Below are 20,313 nucleotides of genomic sequence, written 5' to 3'. Positions count from 1 at the left end.
TCTTCTGCTACCCAAGGAGGAAGACAAGGGAAGTGGCAATAATAGGGGAGAGTTAGCAAAGCACGGGGGGCGGTACGCAGAGGAGTGAAAGCTCAGAATATTTTTCAGCAGTAATAGCAACTTCCTAAGCTCTGATTCTTTTCTGAAAGGACCAATTCGCAAGCCTGTCTTCCGTTTCACAAACCACAAGGGACTTCTTTGGAGTCAGAGGAGCTACAGCACTGTGACCCTGATGAGCACAGGGAATGAAGCCGTAGTGAGAAAGCCCCGCTTCCCCATGGCATGCAAGTACGGGACAGCGAAGTTCCCCCCCCCCCCCCCCCCCAAGGATGGGAAAGATATCCCCTTCTGCCTTCCACAGGCCCACTGTGCAACTTAACAGCGCACAGCTGCTCCAGAACCTGGATCTAAGCTCCAAAGGCAACTGGACACCTCCAGACACTAAATCCAGAACACCAGCTAAAGCTGGCCTCCCACACGGACGCTGGGCAGAGCAGTTAAATGTGGTCCCCTCTGTTCTCGTACCAGAGAGTGTCCTGAGCGGGGATCAGCCTTGAAAAAGCCAGGGCTGTAACTCTGGTAACGGTGCCCCCCAAAAGAGGGAAACCTACCCCACAGGGCAGAAGGGAAGGGATCGGCAGGAGAAGAAAAGGAACTTGGAGCAAAGACTGGGGTGAGAAGAAAGTTTTACTTACTACGTGCGTCTGCCACGCAGGTCAGATGTACCCTGAGAGCTCAGAAAGGGAGTACAAAAACAGAGGAGTGGGGGAGAGGTTCTGTGAAGGAGCTTGGCTTGATCTTCCCCCTTCTCTTCTAGAGGCTATGATCGAGTAGTAACTGCTAAACCAAATCACATCTACAGTCCGTCCGGGCCAGCACGCTCCCTCTGACTGCTCGAAGGAAAAGCCCCAGAAGAACATTGCCTCGTACTGCCTGCAGAAACAACTGCTGCAGACAATAAAAATTACTCTGTCTGTAGACTTACCAGCTTATTCACACGCAGCTTTGATGAATTGAATTTGAAAACATCAATCTTTTTGTCCAATGGCTTAATCGTAAACTGAAAAGGAAAAAATAGAGAGGGACTAAATTATCTGAGTGCTCTGCATTTAATAAGCATGCAGCTAAAAAAGCCTTACAGAAAGCTCTGGCTCAGAGGAGGTCAGCAGTGTCAGACAAACACGGCTGAGAGCTGTCCCCGTGGCTTTTAGCCAAGCAAGGGAACCAGGAGCAAAAGCAACCAAGGAGACGACCGCTCCTCCGGCCAGAACAAAGGGAGCGCTACGGGGCAGCGCCGCGCGTGCAGGCTGCCGGCGAGCGGCAGTGCCCAGCAGCGGGCAGCCCCCGCACATCACCTTGCGCCGGGCAGAGGCAGCTCCGCAGCCTCCCGAATCAAGCTGCTGCTCCCCTGAAAGCTGTAGAGGACTAAGAAGGGGCAGCAGAAAATGATGACGCCTCGGAAGGGAGGAAGAACCGGCCCAGCTACCCGACGGATGGGCAGGGGGACTGAATTGGGAATAGGGCAACAGGAGCAGCTCTTCTTCCTGGTAGCACCTCCACTCGCAAGGGCTCCTCAAAAGGATTTTTCTATGCATTTTGTTCTCCGGAACGCAGCCACGTCACAAGGCTGCTCTGCAATTCAAAATCTTATCCCCTTGCTCTAACACGCATTGACGCTCTGTGCCATCCGAGCAGCTCTGACCTTGTCCCGAGTTTACCCTCCTCCAAGGGCCTTCCCACAAGGACTCTCTCGAGAGGATAAAGGTGGCATCACCAGAACCGAAAGCGTGCCAGTAACACAGCCCCTGGATAGACAGAAGGCTCTGAACTAACAAAAGGATACTTGAAGAGATGGAGTGCTCTGCAATACTGCATTTTTCAGGAGGCATGCATATATTTCATCACTCCCCCACACGCTACAGAAATAACTGGCTGAAGAGCTAGTGCTGTAGCAGGCAGCCTCTGCCCATTACAGCAGCCCTATTTGTCAATACATTGTGCTGCCTGGAAAGGGCTCGGCAGAACTCGCCCTGGCAGTGTTTTGTTTTGTCAGTTTAAGAGCCAATCTTTTAAGACTTTCACACAGGCAGACGTGCGTGAACGTCCCCGGGCTTCGGCTCCACCGGCATCCATGCCAGCCACCGAAAGCCACAGCAGAAATACGCCGGAGGAGGAATTTCGGTTCCACGCAAACAGTCAATCTTTGTTACAACAGATTAAATACCTCTGTCGTGTCAATGTAGCTGTCATAGCCAGCTATTAAGCCTGTTTACTATCACGTCAGTTCCACTTGTGGTCATCTTATTAGGCAGATTATTGCCCTGATAGAAGGTGGCAGTTTCTTTCCCCAGGAGAAAGATCTGTTACAGTTTTGTGTCAAGGCCCAGTAACGGGGCCCTCGATCCCCAAATTTCTGAGGCAACGCGTGATCAGACAGCTTCCAGCGCACTGCTCTGCCACGGGCAGAAAAGTCTTTGGAAGTCATTGAGAGCTGAGCTGTTTTGCAAAGTTACGGAGCTCTTTGTTTCTGAGCAGGAAACCGAGTGAAAGGAAATCCAGCATGGCCTTTTCCCCCAGAACTTCACAAGGCATGCAATAAATGCAGCCGATGAGAAACCTTTAGCTTTTACCCTGATCAATATCATGTCTGGATTGGAAAACACTTTAATTAAAAAGTTAATTTTCTTCCTTACCATGAAGGCAGCTGGTTTTCTTTGAGTCGCAGATTGAAAAAATTGAGTGGATCGGTTTCCCGTCCGCAGCCAATTTTCCTGCTATTCTCCACTGGGTTTGGTGGCCAACAATTCTGAAGATTTGTATTTACAGTCTGGATTTAATAAATATCTGTCTTACAGTGGGCTTACATTACTCAGCCTCCTAAAAAGATTCCAGCTGTTACGCCAAGCCCAGCCGCCTGAGAACCCAAGACGATGTAACGATATGTCAGGACGCAAGAGCTCTTCTCACCAGGAACACCTCTCACTACGGCTCGTAATTCAAGAGCACGTATACAGTAAAGAAGGGATTTCAACCCCTGAACTGTGAGATTTGGGCTAAGCACATCAGCAGCAATTCTGTTTGCAAAAGAATTACACGGTGGGTTTGGAGGTAGTCTAAAAAACAACCACGAGAATAGTTCCCAACTGGCGTCTTGGGCACCCAACTCCAGGAAAGTTGCAGGAAGACCGAGAATAAAGGTTTCAGCTGGAGGAGCTGAGCTGCCTTCAGCTAAGCTGGCGGCAGCAAGCGCAGCAGACAGAAGGGCTAAGAGAAGTCGTTTTAAATTGTAATTGTGTTCTCACAGGTACTGCTCCCTGAGAAGAGGGGAGATGGATCCTTACCTCCTTATCGCTGTAGGAGATGTTCCGGATCTCATTCCATGGGAAGGAGATTTTGGGGGTCAACCTGTTGTCTGGGTCATAGATGTGAAGACCCAAGGCATCAACTCCAAGGAGCAGTTCAGTGCCCTTTTTATTCTAAGGGAGGAAAGGAAAGAGCAGAAAACCCTTTTATTCAACTCAGAGATGATCTGACACGAACCAAGCCATTGTTAGCTTCACAAACCAGCCCTGAGCAGCAACCCCCCAGCACTGCATATGAAAAGGGCTTTTGCCTCCCCGGCAGCAAAGCGCACCGCAGCAGCGACTCTGGTTAACGCGCCGCAGCCATCTCCCACATCTGCTGCCTCTCGCAGGCTCACGGGAGCACAGAAGATGAAGACTACACAAGAGCTACCCCAGCAAGGAACCCTGCGCGCCTTGAAAACATGACCCCCAACCTGCACTCACCCTAATTGCAAAATAGTTCACTCCATACATCTCCAAGTCCTGAGCTATCTTCAAATACTCCATTTCTGCTTCGTCTCTGTCAGACAAAAAAAAAAAAGGCCAGTTACAGATGTTTGCACGATCAGAGGGAGCCAGATGGCTGCTCTTTCTGATCCTGAGCGCACACAATGCTTTAAAACCTTGACTGTCTCTATCACACAGGTCAAGTCTGTCTTTGCTAGCAGGATCAATAAAGTCCAACAGCAAATCCCAGCCGGCAGCTTGCCAGCATCTTAACGGCTGTTGCTGCCTGCCCGGTGAGACGCAGCGCTTCAAGCCTTGCTTTGTCCCCCTCCCAATCCCTTAAGCATAAAAGGGAAAATCTCGGGTTGGGAGGCCTGTGGTTTTGATCCATCTTACTTTAGGAACATCTCCCACAAAGAGCGTTTTACCACCCGTGGCAGCAATACATCTATCTCGTCAGTCTGACTTTCCGCGCGGGAACCCCCATTTCTTCTCTTTGCCCAGGGCCTCTGTGCCCCCTTGCAGGTGCTTCTCACCCCACCAGTGACCAGCAGGGCGCAGCCACAGCCATCAAAGAAAGCTCTTTGCCTTTGGTGGGTCTGTGACAGAGACTTGCTGGGATCAACCCTGCTGTTAGCAGAGCTCTTCCATCCCAGGCCCAAGCCTTGAAACTCTCCGGGCGAGGGATCCCGACCCACAGGCCCCCCAGCACACACTCACCTCGCTCTGCCTCGGTGCTCTGCATACCAGGCTGTTATCCTCTCCTCCCACATCTCTGGGGTCATCTGGTATAGGTTTATTACCTGAGATACACAGGGAGACAGAGACACGGGTCACCCTGCCACTCTTGTCCCCGTCTCCCTAGCCGGCAAACAAGCCAGAAACGCCCCGGCCTCCAGCAGCACGCCCGAGCCCCCCCGGCCGATCTCAGACAGGCGCCTGCCTCTTCTCCCAGCAGGGCACGCTCAGCCCCACGGCCTCCCCAGGTTCACTTAACCCTCATGCAGGCAGAACGAAACTCTGAAAACCACCGGAAGGAAAATACTTGCTTCTGGTTGTATTAAAATGTCAGAAAAATATTGCATTCTCCTCCCTCGGTAGATCTTTTTGGGTTGTTTGCCTCGATAGGGAAGTCCAGCAAAACCAAAGCAGGGGGCTCCCCTGCAGGCAGCCCCTCGGAGCCCCTCTCTGCGTCGTTACACAGATGCTACCAGGCTTTGAAATTCGCTCCTCTGCTCAGTCGGGCTCCTTACCCGCTTCGGAAGCAACTCCTCCTGCGCCAGGAAGCCTCGCTTGTGAACGTTGGGATCGTAGTCGCCGTACTGCAAAGAAGCAGAGACATCGTGCCGGCGTTACCAACAGAACTCCTCACCTTACCTAACCACCCCTAGGGGACACAGCGAACGCAGCCCGCCTGCATCCTCCAGCGTCACGGCCCGTTAGGGCTGCGAACGTACGCTGCTCGGGAAGTTTAATAAACGGATTTTCTTTGCCCTCCTTTTACTCGTGCAGCAGACAGAGGGGGATGCAGCACAAAACCTCCCACCGCCAGCTGACGCCCACCACGACCCCGCAAACACTTCTTCCATCGCAGGGAAAGATTCCCTCTGCAGGCTGGTTTCTTCAAGGTTTCCTTGTGTATTTTTTTTTTTCCCCAGCTTAGGACTACGCCGGGAGGTGCCTGCCTTCCCTCCAGCAGCGGAACAGGGAATCAAGACAGGGACAAAGACCTGTCCCCAAAGGCTGATCGGTACCAGGAGTTCAGGTGAGGCAGACGGCGTTTCCTCTGCTGCTGTTCACCCTCCTAATGAACAAACGTTAAAAAAATACGACGGGAGTCGGACAGACAACTGCAGGCTCCTCTCGGGCAGGTGTCAGCTTTCCTGCCAGAGGGGCTGCTGCTCGACTGGGCCGCGCAATCCAAATCAGATCCGGTAAGTGCAGGCAGCAATTACTAGTATTTGTTTAGATTTACATCTTTTTGAGCAGCATATCAAGTGACTGAGGAATAAAAGTGCCTATTTACAGACTCAAAAGCCGAGTGGCCCTGCAGTGCATGTAAGAATGAATCTACCTCCTCTACAGCACAAGAGGGCAGGGAACAGCCAGAAAGCAGCACCTCAAATAACCCAGCAAGCTGAAGCAAAGAGGATGACAGATGTGAGGCACGCAGAGGAAACGCGGCGATTGCCATTCGCCCGGCAAACGGGACTTCTGCAGCGACACTACCGATGCACAAGATACTGGACGAGATGCAGCAACACTCCCTCAAGTCACCTGTTCCGCAAGGGAACGGCCCTCCTTCCCTCCCAGCCCTCCCGCAGCACAAAACGGGGGCGATTTTGAAAACGAGACCGAGGCAGGCACGGTGCTCCCGCAGGAAGCCAGGACCCGTCCCGCGCCGGTCCCCTTTCAACGCCAGGAGCACCGTGTCGCGCAGCAGACCCCGAGCTCAGCACCAGCAGCCCGCAGCCCAGCAAAGGATGCTTCACACGCGGCGAGCGGGGATTAAAGGCGCAAATATCGATTTGGAGCCAATGCAGACGCAGAAGAAGCACGCCACAGCCGACACTGACTCAGGCTCCAATTAATCCACCAAAAACGCCCTGGATTTCATTCAGGAGGGTGCTGAGCAGTGGCAACCGTCTGTCCCCCAGCTCAGAGCTTCTCAGACAGCAGCACATTGCAGGTGCACGTCCCTTGGACCCACGGCAAGAGGGAACAGCAATAAAAATACAGAACTAGCAACTCCGATAACCTTGGAGAGGTGGGAAATAAATCATTTCTAGGGGATGAAAATAAGAGCAAATAGGATTAATGCGACTATTTTTTGTTGTGATCTGCTATGGAGATCCAAACCTAAGTATGGATTATGTGATTTTCATACGGTGAAAAATATTGCCATGTCCCAAAGGAATATCTGTACCGAGAGGGAGCCTGGATGAGGACATTAATTATTCACAACTGAAAAATCAACAAATGGCTTAAGTATTGCAGTATATGTTGGCTCAAATGATTCAGCAAACACACTTCTAAAGACCTTTCAATTAAATAATTACTTCCAAACTGTCATGGAATTTGAATTCCTGTTAATTGCACGACACGATTAATATTCATGGTTACACATGGAAGTCGCCTTTGCATCATTCATACCCCTGGCTTCTGCTGGCCTCTACAAACACGGGCACGTTCAGCTGCCAGCCGGTAACACCGAACACTGTTTGTTTGGGGGACAAAACAAATCCGAGACCCTGGCGCTAGTGCTGAAGCGCTGCAAGATCTGAAGTACTGGGAGCAGCAGGGCAGAGATTTGCATCTGAGGGGCAAGAAACGGAAAAACCTTCCAGCTGTTGGCATTTTGTGCAAGGACGCGTTATTCAACAGAGCCAGGTCTTTCACCGCTACTTGAAACCCGAACCACCTCCAACATCTGAAAGCGGTGTGGGTGGCTTGATGGCAGGTCTAGAGGGGAAAACACGTAGTAATTCCCCAAACGAACACAAGGATATAGAAATAAATAAGCTTTTTACTTTTATGGCCCGCCTGCTTGCTCAGTTATTTCAGGTAGGTGGCTGAGCAGCAGTGCAAACCTGGCTGTCAAAATACTGGCTACACCAGATGCAGCCACGCTGACGCTTTGTCAGGCTGCCATGCCCCTAACCATGCAAATCAGCACGTCGTTAGAGAAATTACTGGGCTCAGTGGCTGCTTTCTTGTCCAGAAAGGACACCGTTACCCTATTTAACGGGAAGGAGGGGACTCGCAACACCTTTCTTTGCAGCTCGGGACCGAGGACACGCTTTCCGCTTCCACCTTCCCTGGAAAAGAGCAGAAGGGGAAAGCCCTGCCCCGACCCGGTTACAAGCGGGGCAGCAAGGAAAAGCCACGTCCACAGCAGACGTGAAAGGCGCGTTAGCTAAGACAAGAAAAGGCACCCCCTCTTCCACCTTCTCCCAACCTCTGCAGAATCAGGATCTGCAAGACGAGAAGACGTGCCCTGATCCCCGTCCACCTCCTCAGCATTTACCCAGCGGTTTATTCATTCTGGCAAGGGGACGTGTCGTGCCCTGGGATCCTCAGCTCGGCAGGTCAAAGGAGAAAAAGCCAAGCGAGCGCTTACCCTGGTAAGAGTGGTGGGTGTTTCATACGGATAGAAACGGTTTTTAAAGCAACTCTTTTTCCCTGGCCAATCAGTCTCTCTAACAAAACATGTTTTCATCAATACTCTATGAGAAGAAAGCATCTTTTTTTTTTAGCGAATCCAAGCGTTCAAACGCAGTACTGCTGCACGCCACCCAGCGCTGGGTTCAGACAAACTGGGCACGGACCGACGGGTTATGAGGAATATTAATTACCAGGAAACCCAGGAAGAGCCACCACTGAGGACAGGGCTCACGATCAGACCACTTGCACCCAGCCTGGATCAGGCCCTCTTCAGGCGACAGAGCCAAATCCCCCGTCCTGCACGGCCAGCGAGGGAGGTCTCACGGATCAGAGCTGCCCTGCTGCTCCTCGGGGACGGGCAGAGGGGCCAGACCTGGGCACAGACACCCGGCTATGGCTCTGCAAGCCAAAACCTCTCCCTGAAGAGCACCCACAAGTTGCTGACTATGCCCACGAAGCCGTGGTGATAATGGAGCTGGCCTGCCATCGGACTCCAGCAACTCATCTTCCTTTCCAACGACATTATCTTTGCACACAAGCTGGAGATTAGCTGCAAAACTCAATGAAGTTCATGTGACATTACGGGGATAAACGACGTCTCTCCAGCAAGGAGTCCCCACCTCCGAACCCGGGGCTGCTCCCTCTGCTCCTGGCTGCTGCACGCTCCAAACTAGAGAACAGGGCTCTTTTAAACAAATCCTTGGCAAAACACTGACTCTGGGTCTAAAGTAGAATTCACCCACGGGACAAGGGGAACTTAATGACCGTTGAGTTTTCCCTCTGCCTAGCGAGGCCAAACATCCATGATCAAACCTCAGACAAAGGGAGGAATCAGGGAGAGACCTCTACCACTGCAACAACATTTATGGGGCAAACCGCAGCGCTCAAAATGAAGCCGTTCTCACGACGACAAGCCGTGGAGCTGTCGGTCCCGTTGCTGGTTTGCTGCTGGCTACAACAGCAAAAGCAGGGAGGAGATTCAAAAAATATGGGGCTCTGGGAATTCACCTGCTCCAGCAGCAACCCACGCTCAAGCGGGCCCTGCAGCCCAGAGGCTGAGTGCTTGCTAAAGAGCCCTGGAAAGAGAAAACAAAACCTGTCCAACGTCCAAAGGCAGCCAAAAAGCAGCAGCACTGAGAAGGCAGTCGCCAGTGTAGTCCCGTCGCTTGTGAATTTTTAATAACTCCCCCTGCCTCGGGAAGCAGGTACGTCGCAGAGCGCCTGGCTCCCGGGAGCCACGCCAGCATGCCCCTGGGAACCCCTCGTACCGTGCCTACCTTGGCTTGGACGGCGTAGGAGGCCAGCAGGACCGAAGCTTCGGGAGGACAGTAGATCTTCTCGTCCAAAATCTGCTTCTTCACCTGCCCCCGGAAATAAAGGACACGGAACACACGTTCAGCGAAGCGCTGCAAAGCGCGACTGTCGCAGCAGATGGCTGCGGTTCGTTTTAACCAGGGCTGTCAACCCCACAGTCAACAACTTGCCTAACGCCAGTTACTATTCAGGCCCAGGAAGCGGCTGGTGTCTCTGGAGGGAAGGGCCCAGGCTTTCACAGGCCACCTTTTTCAGACAGGTTTGCGAGGAGAACTAAATTTATACGTGGAAAATGACAGAACCTGTAACCCACTGCGAAAGGCAGAGGGAGAAAAGAGCTCGCGTGTAGGTGCGGAGATAAAACCTTCTCAGGCATAAGCTCGGGGTTGGTGTGACATCTATACACAACGCCAGATTAAAAAAAAAAAAAAAAAAGTTTGCAGCTCAGTCCCTGAGCACACAAAGGTTTTGCTCCGGGATATTCAGGCCTCGTTGGGAGTCGGCGCTCGTTTGTGCTGGAGGCCAACTGGCTCCAGTCCCACCGAGAGCAAGGAGAGCTGCAGGTCGCCCCTGGGGCGCTGCTTTTAGCAGCGGGCAGCTCCTGAGCGCGCTCCCGGGAGAGCCAACGTGCAGCCCCCAAAAGCCACTGCTTTACGTTTCCCGGCTTCTGTGCGTTAAAAAATTACACCCGTCGCGTGCGGCGTTTTATGTTTTTGCACACTTAATTTTCCTACTAAAAAAGTGCTGTTTCGCCAGGAGACCTGAACGGATCGTCACAGAGATGCAGCAATACCAATCTGAAGGTACGGCAGGTTTTGCATCCCCAAAGTCACTTCCAACATAATCACAGAGAAGATTCTCCTGCATTCAGACACAGAGCGGAGTTCCCAAGCCTGTGCGTGTCCCTGCTGCTCACACACAGCACAGGAACACAGGCTCCTCTCCTGCCATCAGAAATCCTGGCAGAAAAGTCCCAGTCTGCATTTTTAAAATGCAGCTTTAACTGCTTTTCCTCTCATTTTCTTCTTTTCAAAGATGCCAAAAGCGTTTTTCCTTATCAAGCCTGAAACCCGTGGCAAATCGGACATTTAAAAATAGCCCGAAGGAGACGCCAGAGCACAAGACAGACTTTGGAAATTAACAGCAGCACTTTGTGTTTCAAGTCCTCTAGCTCTGAAGAACAAAGACGAACTTGGGAACTGGGAGGAGCACCAAGGAGCCGGTGAGCTCACGTTTGGGCCCGGCACAAAGGACAGGGCACCCTGACGTCTAAAGCAATGTTTCCAACAGCAGCTGAACCCAGGCTGCTCCGACTTTGGGGCAGAGCAACTTCAAATTAACAGCCAGGGAGCAGCTGAGACATCCCAGCAAGTACCCAGGGATCTGACCGGGACCGTTCTCCTGCCTGGAACACTCCTGCCCTCAGATCTGTTTCACACAACCCTTTATAGGAAACAGCTTCGGAAAATTGATCTTGTCTGAGAGGGAAAGCTTCTGCGATAGAAGCACTTCATTACCAGCGCCGCGCAGCACTGCTACAACATCACCCGAGCTGATTTATCAGGACACCACCTTTCGTGGAGTACTTTAAATAAAAAAGAAAAAAAAAAAGCCTAAAGAACTGTCAGCCAGAGTTTCCAAACGCTCGGCACAAGAGCCCGAGCTGCAGGTGCGGGTGGGACAGCCAGGTTTCCCCTTCTCCTCCTGCCCCCAGCTCCTGACGGAGGTGTGCTGCTGGGATGTTCTGCTCCAGTTATTTGACGGCTGATTTGTGAAGAGGCAAACCTCGTCCAGCCGGAACACCAAAGGGGCTGTCTGCGTTCTGCGCTTGAGGAAGAAATTCCCCGGCTCCCCACAACAACGCGATCGCTTCGGAAGGCGATCGCCAGCTCTCAGCACAACTGATACCCGCGCCCTGCAGAGAGGCAGGCGCCGAGGCTCTGCGTGTCATGCGTGCCCGCAGCTGACGGATTCATCTTCCTTAGCTCCCACACACCGAGGTTACAAACCACCTAATCATTCCTGACGGCCAGGTTCCTGCGCGTCTGGGCACCTGCGACTGCTCCATCCATCTCTGACCTATTTTAAGGAACTTCTGCTGTTGAGGACAACTGCACTGGGGGGGGCGTGAGCGTAACGACGAGGAGCCAACATTTTGCTGACCAACTTTCTGAGAACTTTCTGGCTCATCCTGGCTCCTTCCACCCCCAAGGCTGGAAAGCAGCGCGCTCACCTGCAAGAAGAACAAGTGCTGTGTGATTTCCTGGACCAGCTCCTCCTCTGCATTCTCAGGGTAAAATTTGGCTAGGAAGTGAAAGGTGACAGGCTCCTCTGTCGGCACATCGTGATCCAGAACCTGCGGGATACAAGAGCCGTTCAGCTACTCCTTCTAGCTGCTTCCGTGCCCTAGCTCCAGCGGCTGGCACACCACTACTTTCTGCTAAGATCAACACGTCTTTGTCAAGCACTTCAAACGTCTAGGAGGGATAAAACAACCTACATAGGTCAGAAAGCAGAGTTAAAAAAGGAAAACAAACAAACATTCCTGACGCTCGGAACGACGCGAGAAAACAGAGCATGCGAAATGAGCCAGCGGCGGCTGAGCCCGACCCGCTGCGAGCACAGTGCCTCCCGAGCCCCGCGGGCGCCGCTGCGTCCTGCCGCGCCACCAGCAGGCCTTCAGGTCGGTGCCCTCACCGCCTCGCCCCGTATTTCACGCCTGCTCCTCGCCACCTTCCTGTTTCGCTGGCGCTGTCCGGTTCGGATCCGTGCCAGCTTAAAGCCTTGGCAGGGCACGAGAGGCACCAAGAGCTCCCTCGGGCACAGCCGCCGCCTGCTCTAGCGCAACCTCGTCCGGACGCAAACGGAGCCGCATCCATCGCTCCTCCAACTGCCGGGCAGCCCAGAGGCTCGCAGGTTTGGGGAGCGTTCCCCTCCTCACCCCCACCTCCTCTGCACTCCCTCCTCCTCCCCAGCCCTCGGTACATTCGACAACAAAAGAAACTCAGGTGCAGCCTCGCTCTTCTGCTGCAGGGTTTGATGCTCAGGGGCACAGGCTAGGGGAGGCCATAAGGCTGCATTCACGTTTTGGACCTCCTGAAGCCCAGCGTCCCGGCACGGCTGTCCCCAAAATGCCTCAAGCAGAGCCCATCTGCACGGGCTGAGGCTTCCCCTGCCCCGAAGGAGACAGGGTGAGGAATCTCTGCCAGCTCTGCCCGTTTGGGCTTACGGATCTCACGGCTCTGAGATTTAAACACACTCCTCCCCTTTCACTTCTGGATCGCGTGTAACAGCCGAGTATTCAGAGAAAGGGGAAAGCAAATCCCCTTCTGCCACCCCACACAACCTCTCAAGGGAATTTGGGTCCGACCTTCTTGTCCATTTTGAGCCAAGCCACGGTGTCCTTGATGGTGTACTGCAGTCCGAAGAACCAGGTTTCTCGGAGCCCCAGCGTCCTGCACACTAAGTCAAACAAGTCCTTCCCTTTCCACTTCACCTGCAGGAACAGGAAGGGGAAGCAGAGTTATAAAGATGGCCTTCAGAACTGTTTCCACTCCACCGAATCCACTCTTTTTTTTTTTTGACTGGGAAACCGAAACGTCTCCCCCGCCCAAACGACACCGTGAGGTCCCTCTGCCTCTTCCTCCAGCGACCCACCGGCAGCAAGCAGAGGTTCAGGCCCCTTTTGAACCACGCACCCCCGCGGGCAGTCTGCTCTCAGCACAAAAAGAAAAAATAAGCATCCGCGTATCCTTCTGAACTGCCCTTCAGTAGCTTTAAGGGGTCCGCCTCCAGCCCCAGGAGCCCCCATCCCACCTCCAGGAGCAGCAACGGGGTCGGACAGACGAGGGCATGACCCGCTCCCGAAAACCAGGAGCGAAACGACTGACGCTTCGACGGCGCTCACCCAGAGCTACCGACCCCGCGCAGGTACGAGGAGAGGAGCGCCTGGGAAAACAACCGCGGCTCGGTTCCCTCCGAGCGTGTTTCGATCGGGGCAAACCGCGCTTCGTGCTGAAAACGCTGGTGGTAACAGCGGCTCGGAGCGGAGAGAAGCTCCAAGTGTGGTGCCCAGAGGCCGTGCCCTTCGAAGAAGCTGGCGGCGGCAGCCACCTCGCTGCTGGAGTTTGTCCATACAAGCAGGAGGCGCGGGCAGGCAGGAAGGCGAGGAGGGCCGTAAAGCAGGCGAATCGAATACGCCAAAGCCGCTTCGGTGCTCCGTCCGCACGGCGGAAGCGGTCGCTGGGCCGAGACATGTGGCCGTTACTCCAAAGCCCCGGGGCGAGGGGCTCTGGGCCACGCTCTCCTGTCAGCACCACCCCAGCTCGGTGCCACCTGGGCAGCACCGACATTAACGCGGGGCCCAGCGCCGCTCCCGCTGTCTCCCGCTGCCGCCTTGTGGGCAAAGCCGGTTGAGCTCGGGGCTGCGTGCCACGGAACGAGCGCCTCGCCGCTCTTCCCCCTCGCGGGGTGCCCACGCGTGCCGAAGGGACGAGGGCCGACGCCACCCCCCGAAAAGCAGCGCCCCGGGCCGCCTCGCCGCAGCCTCTCTGCTATCCCTGTGGGGCACGGGCAGCGCCTCAAGGTCGAACGCGCCGGGAGGAGCGGGTGTCGCAGCGCTGTAATTACGAGACCTTCGTTTCACACGCTGAGCTCACCGCCGGTGCCCGGAACGAGCCCCGAGCCTGGCGCAGGAGGCTTCGGACGGCAGCAAATCTCCTCCCGGCCGTCCCTTGGAGGGGGAGGTTACGTCGAGGTTTCAGACGGAGCAGGGCAGCCGCATCCAGACCGCGGCTTTCCCGCTTCTGCAGGCGCATGGGTTTGGGGGTGCGGCCCTGCAGGGGGGTCGGGGGCTGCTGCCATTACGCCAGCGCCGTGTCCCCGCACGCGGGCGTTCGGGCAGGAAGACGCGCTTAGCAGTGCTGGGGCACGGCGCGCAGACGCCTCCCGGCCGCGCTGAGTCGCCCCCGTTAAATGGGGAACGGGAAGAGCAGTCCCGCTCGGTGCGGCGTACACGGCTTCCTCCCGCACCTCGGCACCTCAAGCAGCGATCAGGCGCCAGCCTCGGAGAGCCGAGCTCCGAGTGTGCTTTACGGACCTGGAGGACCTTCAGCCCTCCTCGCCCGCGTCTGCTCGGCCCCGTAGCATTAACCACCGCATCTCCTGGCCCTAAAAGAGAACAAAAGCCCCCCGTGGGCGCCGGGAGGTGCTGCCGAGGGCCGTGCAGGCGGCCTGGCAGCTCTGGATCCTGCCCTGTGCCCGCGCTGAAGCAGGACAACTTGGTGTGACAGGCACCAGGCGGAGGCGCAGGGCAGGAGCATCCCCTCGGGGCCACGCACCGCGCCGATCCCAAGCTCCCTCTGCCCCCAAAAAGCTCCGTGGCAGCCCCCCGAGGCCCGCAGGGCCCCAGCAGCTCTGCCCCAGCTGCGGAAGGGGCAGGACGCGGCCGTGCCTGCGCTGTCCCAGCACGGGCCGCTCGGTCCGTGCCACCGGCCTGAAGGGACACGCGGACACGCTGCCGAGCCCCCCCCCCCATGGCTCCCAACCCCAAGCGAGGCAGCCTGGAGGCCGCAGCCGCTACTTTTCTCCTCCTGGACCCCCAGCGATAAGGGGAGCGCCCCCGGAGCGCCATTTATTTGGGTTTGAAGCCCCTTTGGAGCAAACGGGGAATCCAACGGTCGATATTCCTCTGTTATTTTACCCAAGCAGATGTCAAACACTCGCAGTCGCCACTTCCACAAGACAGGGCCGTCAAAGTTGTTTTTATTTACTAATGCCTCCCGACAACCCGGTAACGAGCTTTTAATTAAAATCTATTTCCGTTAAGCGCCGGGGAGGCCAACAGAGGCGCCCAGGCGTAGCCACGCAGATGGCGCAGCTGGGCACGGGCACGCTCCTCGGGGCTGCCCGAGGCGGAGGCGGCGCTGCGGGGGGCTCCTCCAGCCGGGGCATCGGGCAGCGCCGCCCCCCAGCCTCCGGGAGAGCGCTCCCGAGGCCGTTCCTTCCTCAGGTACCTCTGGTGTCAAAAGGCACCGCCCGCCCGAACCCGAGCGCCGACAGGAGGGGCACTGTGTCGCAGCAAAACCCGAGCTCGCGCCCCAGGGAGCGAGGCGCTCTGCCCGTAACGCCCCCCGCCTGCAGACGCTCGGCGGCATGGAGCCACCCGGGCAAAACCCCCCCGAGGGATTTGGGAAGGGCACAAACTTCGTCCCGCTTCCTCCCCCTGCCCTTCTATCTGGGGGCAGCGGCCGGGGAGGGCTCCGATCGCTGCCCGACGTGCTGCGCCGGCTCTCACCCGAAACCGCAGAGGTTCAACACCAAACCTCGGCGTGCCGCTGGGCCCAGGGACGAGCTTGGTCGGCTCGGCCACGGAAATCCCCGCGGCCGTAACAGAAAGGCTGCCGCTGGGCCAAACGCGGCTCAAAGAGGGTCTCGCCCGCTCACGCAGGGTCTCGCCCTGCTGTTTCTCCAGGTCCAAGTGAAGCTCTCCCCGTTCGTTTCTCCCCAGGAGCACGGGAGCTGCTGCTGACCGAGGTTAAGGCCGGGGACGCTGCTGCCTCCTGCCTGCAGGAGCCTCAGGTCCGGGCACCACGGCAAGGGACGGGGAAGAACCGTGCCCTCCGGGGAAGGTGCTGTGGCTCCGACGCCGGGGAGCCAGGAGCCCAACCACGACCACGGCCCCGAGAAGACGACGTGGGCACGGGAGCCCCGCAGAAACAAGGCTGGAGAGGCTCTGCCATCGCTCCGGCAGCTTGTGGAAGAAGAGGCGACGAAGCCAACGGGCCCCCAGCAGCTCCCCCCCCCATCGCCCTGCTGCGGGAGCAGAGCCGAAGGCGTCCCCAGCGCCGCCGGGGCGCGGATATTGAGCGAGAGCCGGGGGTGAGCCGCCCAGCTCACCGACGCGAGGCACGGCCACGGCTCCCTCCCCTTCGCCTGCCTCCTGCCACTGCCAGGAACAACTCCCCCAAGGGGCACGGCAGAGGTATGCGGGGCGTGCCGTGGGGCGATCTGCCCGAGAACGGCGTTCTTCTGCCAGGCCCCCGCTCCCCAGGCGCAGGAGCTGTCGGAGGGGCTCTGGGGAACGCGGGGCGGCCGGGGACTGGCTCTGCAACGGGGCTTCGAGGGCCAGGGAAACGCGCGTGCCTCCCCAAGGTGCCGCCAGTTAACCGGGGACCGCGCTCAAACAGCCTCAGCCGAGGGAACATAAAGGGAGACGCCGACTTCGCGCCTCTCAGATTTCCCCCCCAAAAAAATGCAGGTCTTTAGAGCGAGACCCACCCGTGACCATAAGCCTCGTCGCTCTGTCACAAAGAGTAAGATTCCCTTTCTATTAATTATTTTAGATTTGGTCTCAACTCATAGAGACCAACAGACTTACTCTCTTGGGACAGCCGGCTGGGAACTCCCACAGGGAGGACAGAACAAAAAAGAGGGGGCACCGACTTGGTCAGGAGGTGGAAGAGGCGCCGCAGCACCCGAGAGGGTTTGGCAGGGGCTGGAACGAGGCGGGCTTTAAGGTCCCCCACCACCCAAACCCTCCGGGGATCCTGCGACCGGAGGCAGCGCCGGGAGCGGGGCTCTGCGGTTTCACCGGCGCCCCTCCGAGCAGCGGGCAGGAGCTGCCCGTTCGGGTGCTCCGAGCCCCGAGGGAGCTTACGGCATGCCGGCGGCGCCGCTCCCCGACCCCGCGGTCCTGGGGGCTCCTGGGTCACCTCCGCCCCGTGCGGTCTGACCTGGGGAAGCACCGAGCGCCTCGAGAGCTCTGGAGTAAAGTTTGGGGGGGGAAAAATAGGCAGCGGTGTTCACTCCCCGCAGACCGGCTGCCCCGGTAAAGTTTAGTCACGAGAAGGAGTTCCTGGGCACCACAATCGGCGCTCGGCGGAGGCACCACAGCTTCGCGGCACGCGCTGAGCCTCCCGGTCTGACCCGGCAGCGCCGCGTTACCCTGCGGGAACGGCCCAAGCCCGGCACGCAGCGAGCGCCCCGCTCAGAGCCGCTTGGCTTCCGCCACGGCCAGGGGAAGGGGGAGAGCAGAGCCGGGAGGCTGCGGCCCCCCCGGCGTCCCGACGAGCCCCGGAGCCCCGGGAGAGGCTCGCGGCGCTCGGGGCTGGCAGCGTGCCGCAGCAGGAAGAAGGGTTAGCAGGAGAAGTGCCCGCTGGCTCGCGGGCGCTGGAATTGCGTCAAGGTTTGGGCCAGAACGAGCCTGGCTTTTTTTTTTTTTTTTAAGGGTTAACGCTTCAACACGTGCGACGCTTCGCGTGTGCCATCCCTCCGGAGCTGCAAACACGAGCGCAAAGGAGGCCCCTGGGGCTTGACGGCAACCACCAAGGGGGGGACATTCGAGAACTACCAGGGGGCCGTGAAAAAAACAGGAAACAAGCAGCAGCAGAAGCAGATACAAGAGGTGCGAAGGCCAGAGCACAAGCCCTGCACGCAGCAGGACACCTGCACGCAGGGACGGCCGGGGCACAGCCCCGGGGCTCAGCCCTGCACCCCGCGGTGACGGGTGCTGAGCCGGGGCCGAGCCGCGCTGCCCGCGCCCTGGGAACTGCCTCGGGCTGGGGGGGACCTCGAAGCCCCCCCGGTTCCAGCCCCCGGCCACGGCAGGGCTGCCAGCACCGCACCAGGTCGCCCAGGGCCCCATCCAGCCCAGCCCTCAGCACCTCCGGGACGGGGCATCCGCAGCCGCTCTGGGCTTCAGGTACTGAAAGGCCGCAACGAGGCCCCCCCGGAGCCTCCTCCTCCTCCTCGGGCTGAACACCCCCAGCCCTCAGCCTTTCCACAGGAGGGGGGCTCCAGCCTCTGATCACCTCCGTGGCCCCCTCTGGACCCCCAGCCCCCCTCGGACCCCCTCAGCCCCCAGCCTCCTGCCCCCTCAGCCCCTCTCAGTCCCCCCCTCCCCCCTCCCCCAACCCCTCGGCCCCCAGGCCCCCCCTTCTCCACGGGAGGGGGGCTCCGATCATCTCCGTGGCCCCCTCTGGACCCGCTCTGACAGCCCCACATCCCCCTGTGACGGGGGCAGAGCACGGGGGGGGGCAGCCCCCAGGCCCCTCAGCCCCCCCATATCCCACCCTCAGCCACCCCCCGCCCACCTCAGCCCCCCCCAGCCCCCCCAGATCCCCTAAGCCTCCCCCAACCCCCCCATACCCCCTCAATCCCCCCATACCCCTCCAGCCACCTCACGTCCCCCCATACCCCCTCAGCCCCCCCATATTCTCCTGACCCCCCCACACCCCCTCAGCCCCCCCAGGCCCCCTCAGCCCCCCCAGGCCCCCTCAGCCCCCCCAGGCCCCCCCATACCCCCCCCACCCTCTGGCCCCCCTCAGGCCCCCCCAGAGCCCCTCAGCCTCCCCCAACCCCCTCAGCCCCCCATATTCCCCCAACCCCCCCAACCCCCTCAGCTCCCCCATATTCCCCCCACACCCCCTCAGCCCCCCAATACCCCCCCGGCCACCTCAGCCCCCCCAACACCCCCTCAGCCCCCCCAACACCCCCCCAGCCCCCAGGCCCCCCCCCAGCCCCCCGCAGCCCCCAGCCCCCCACCTCGCAGCTGAACTCCATCTCGGCGTCCATGGTGCCGACGCGCACCGTGAAGGTCTTGGGCTGCTTGCGCTTGAGCGAGCTGAAGCTCATGCGGGACGCGATGGCCCCGGCCATGGCTCGGGGGGGCCCGGGGGGGGCCGAGAAGGGCCGGGGGGGGGACGGGCCCGGGGCCGCTCAGCGCCGCGGGGGCAGCGCCATGGCGGCGGCTCCCGGCCGCGCCGAGCTTCACGGCGCCGCCACGCCATTGGTCCGCCGCCGCCCTCGTCCCGCCCCCCGCCCTCGGGGTCGACGGGCGCTCTGGCCAATAGAAAGCGGGGAGAGGGGAGGAAGGGGTGGTGATTGGGGAGAAAGGCTGTCGGTCAAGGGAGGAGGGAGGGGGTGGGGCGGGGCTTAGTGGAGGGAGGAGGAGGGTGCGGCGCCGCCTGGCGGAAGGAGGAGAGAGGGGCGCGGAGTGACGTCATGCGGGGGGCGCATGCGTGGTGTTGGGGGGGCGGGCACTAGGACCCGGGAGGGGGTTATGGGGGGGTCTGGGGGGCTATGGGGGGGGCTATGGGGCTTGTGTGGGGTTATGGGGTGTCCGTGGGGCGCCCGTAGGGGGTCTGGGGGGTGTCTATGGGGGATGGGGGGGGCACCTATGGGGTTTGTGTGGGGTATGGGGTGCCCATAGGGTGGGGGGGGTAGGAGGGCTATGGGGTTTGTGGGGGGTTATGGGGTGAGGGGGGCTATGGGGTGCCCATGGGGCGCCCATAGGGGGTCTGTGGGGTGTCTATGGGGGATGGGGGGGGCGCCTATGGGGTTTGTGGGGGGTTATGGGGTGCCCATAGGGCGTGGGGGGGGTCGTGGGGTGTCCATGGAGTGCCCACTGGGTGTCTGTGGGGTCATGAGGTGCCCGTGGGGTGCCCATAGGGTGTCCTTGGGGTCGTGGGGTGCCCGTGGGGTGCCCATAGGGCATGTGTGGAATGTCTGTAGGGAATGTGTGGGGTCACAGGGTGTCTGTGGGGTGTCCGTGGGGTCACAGGGTGTCTGTGGGGTGCCCGCAGGGTGTCTGTGGGGTGTCTGTGGGGTCATGGGGTGTCTGTGGGGTGCCCGCAGGGTGTCTGTGGGGTGTCTGTGGGGCCATGGGGTGTCTGTGGGGTCACAGGGTGTCTGTGGGGTGCCCGCAGGGTGTCAGTAGGGTGTCTGTGGGGCCATGGGGTGTCCATGGGGTACCCACAGTGTGTCCGTGGGGTGTTCTTGGGGCATCTGTGGGGTCATGAGGTGTCCACAGGGTGTCAACAGAACATCTTTGGGGCACGCGTGGGGTGTCTGTGGGGCCATGGGGTGCCCCCGGGGTGCCCCCAGCTCCGCAGCCTCCCCGGGCAGCCTCCACCAGGCCCGCCCCCCTGGGTGCCCAGGCAGCCCCCCCTCAGCGGGATCCCCGGCCCCGATCCCAAAGCCACCGGGGCGTGGGGCTGGCCCGGGGCCACCTCGGGGCCCTCCCGCAGCGCCCTGGCCCCGTTCC

The 20,313-nt window shown here is 58.8% G+C and overlaps 1 protein-coding gene across 6 annotated transcripts in view; it reads right to left on the bottom strand.

The window, feature by feature from the left end:
- Window positions 1-19,053, bottom strand: part of NF2 (NF2, moesin-ezrin-radixin like (MERLIN) tumor suppressor) — a 40,779-nt gene extending 21,726 nt beyond the window's left edge. For all 6 annotated transcript variants that reach the window (XM_083804063.1, XM_083804062.1, XM_083804060.1 and 3 more), the window contains exons 1-9: window positions 18,813-19,053; window positions 12,640-12,765; window positions 11,503-11,625; window positions 9,233-9,316; window positions 5,045-5,113; window positions 4,512-4,594; window positions 3,789-3,864; window positions 3,342-3,476; window positions 986-1,060 (exon numbers count right to left, since the gene is read on the bottom strand). In XM_083804063.1, the coding sequence (XP_083660189.1) occupies window positions 986-1,060; window positions 3,342-3,476; window positions 3,789-3,864; window positions 4,512-4,594; window positions 5,045-5,113; window positions 9,233-9,316; window positions 11,503-11,625; window positions 12,640-12,765; window positions 18,813-18,926 (885 nt within the window). In that variant the 5' untranslated portion in view covers window positions 18,927-19,053. The remainder of the gene's footprint in view (window positions 1-985; window positions 1,061-3,341; window positions 3,477-3,788; window positions 3,865-4,511; window positions 4,595-5,044; window positions 5,114-9,232; window positions 9,317-11,502; window positions 11,626-12,639; window positions 12,766-18,812) is intronic.
- Window positions 19,054-20,313: the final 1,260 nt, after the last annotated feature.

Source organism: Anser anser (assembly GCF_964211835.1).
Source record: "Anser anser genome assembly, chromosome: 18".
NCBI lineage: Eukaryota > Metazoa > Chordata > Aves > Anseriformes > Anatidae > Anser > Anser anser.
This window is presented reverse-complemented; position numbering and strand designations above follow the sequence as displayed.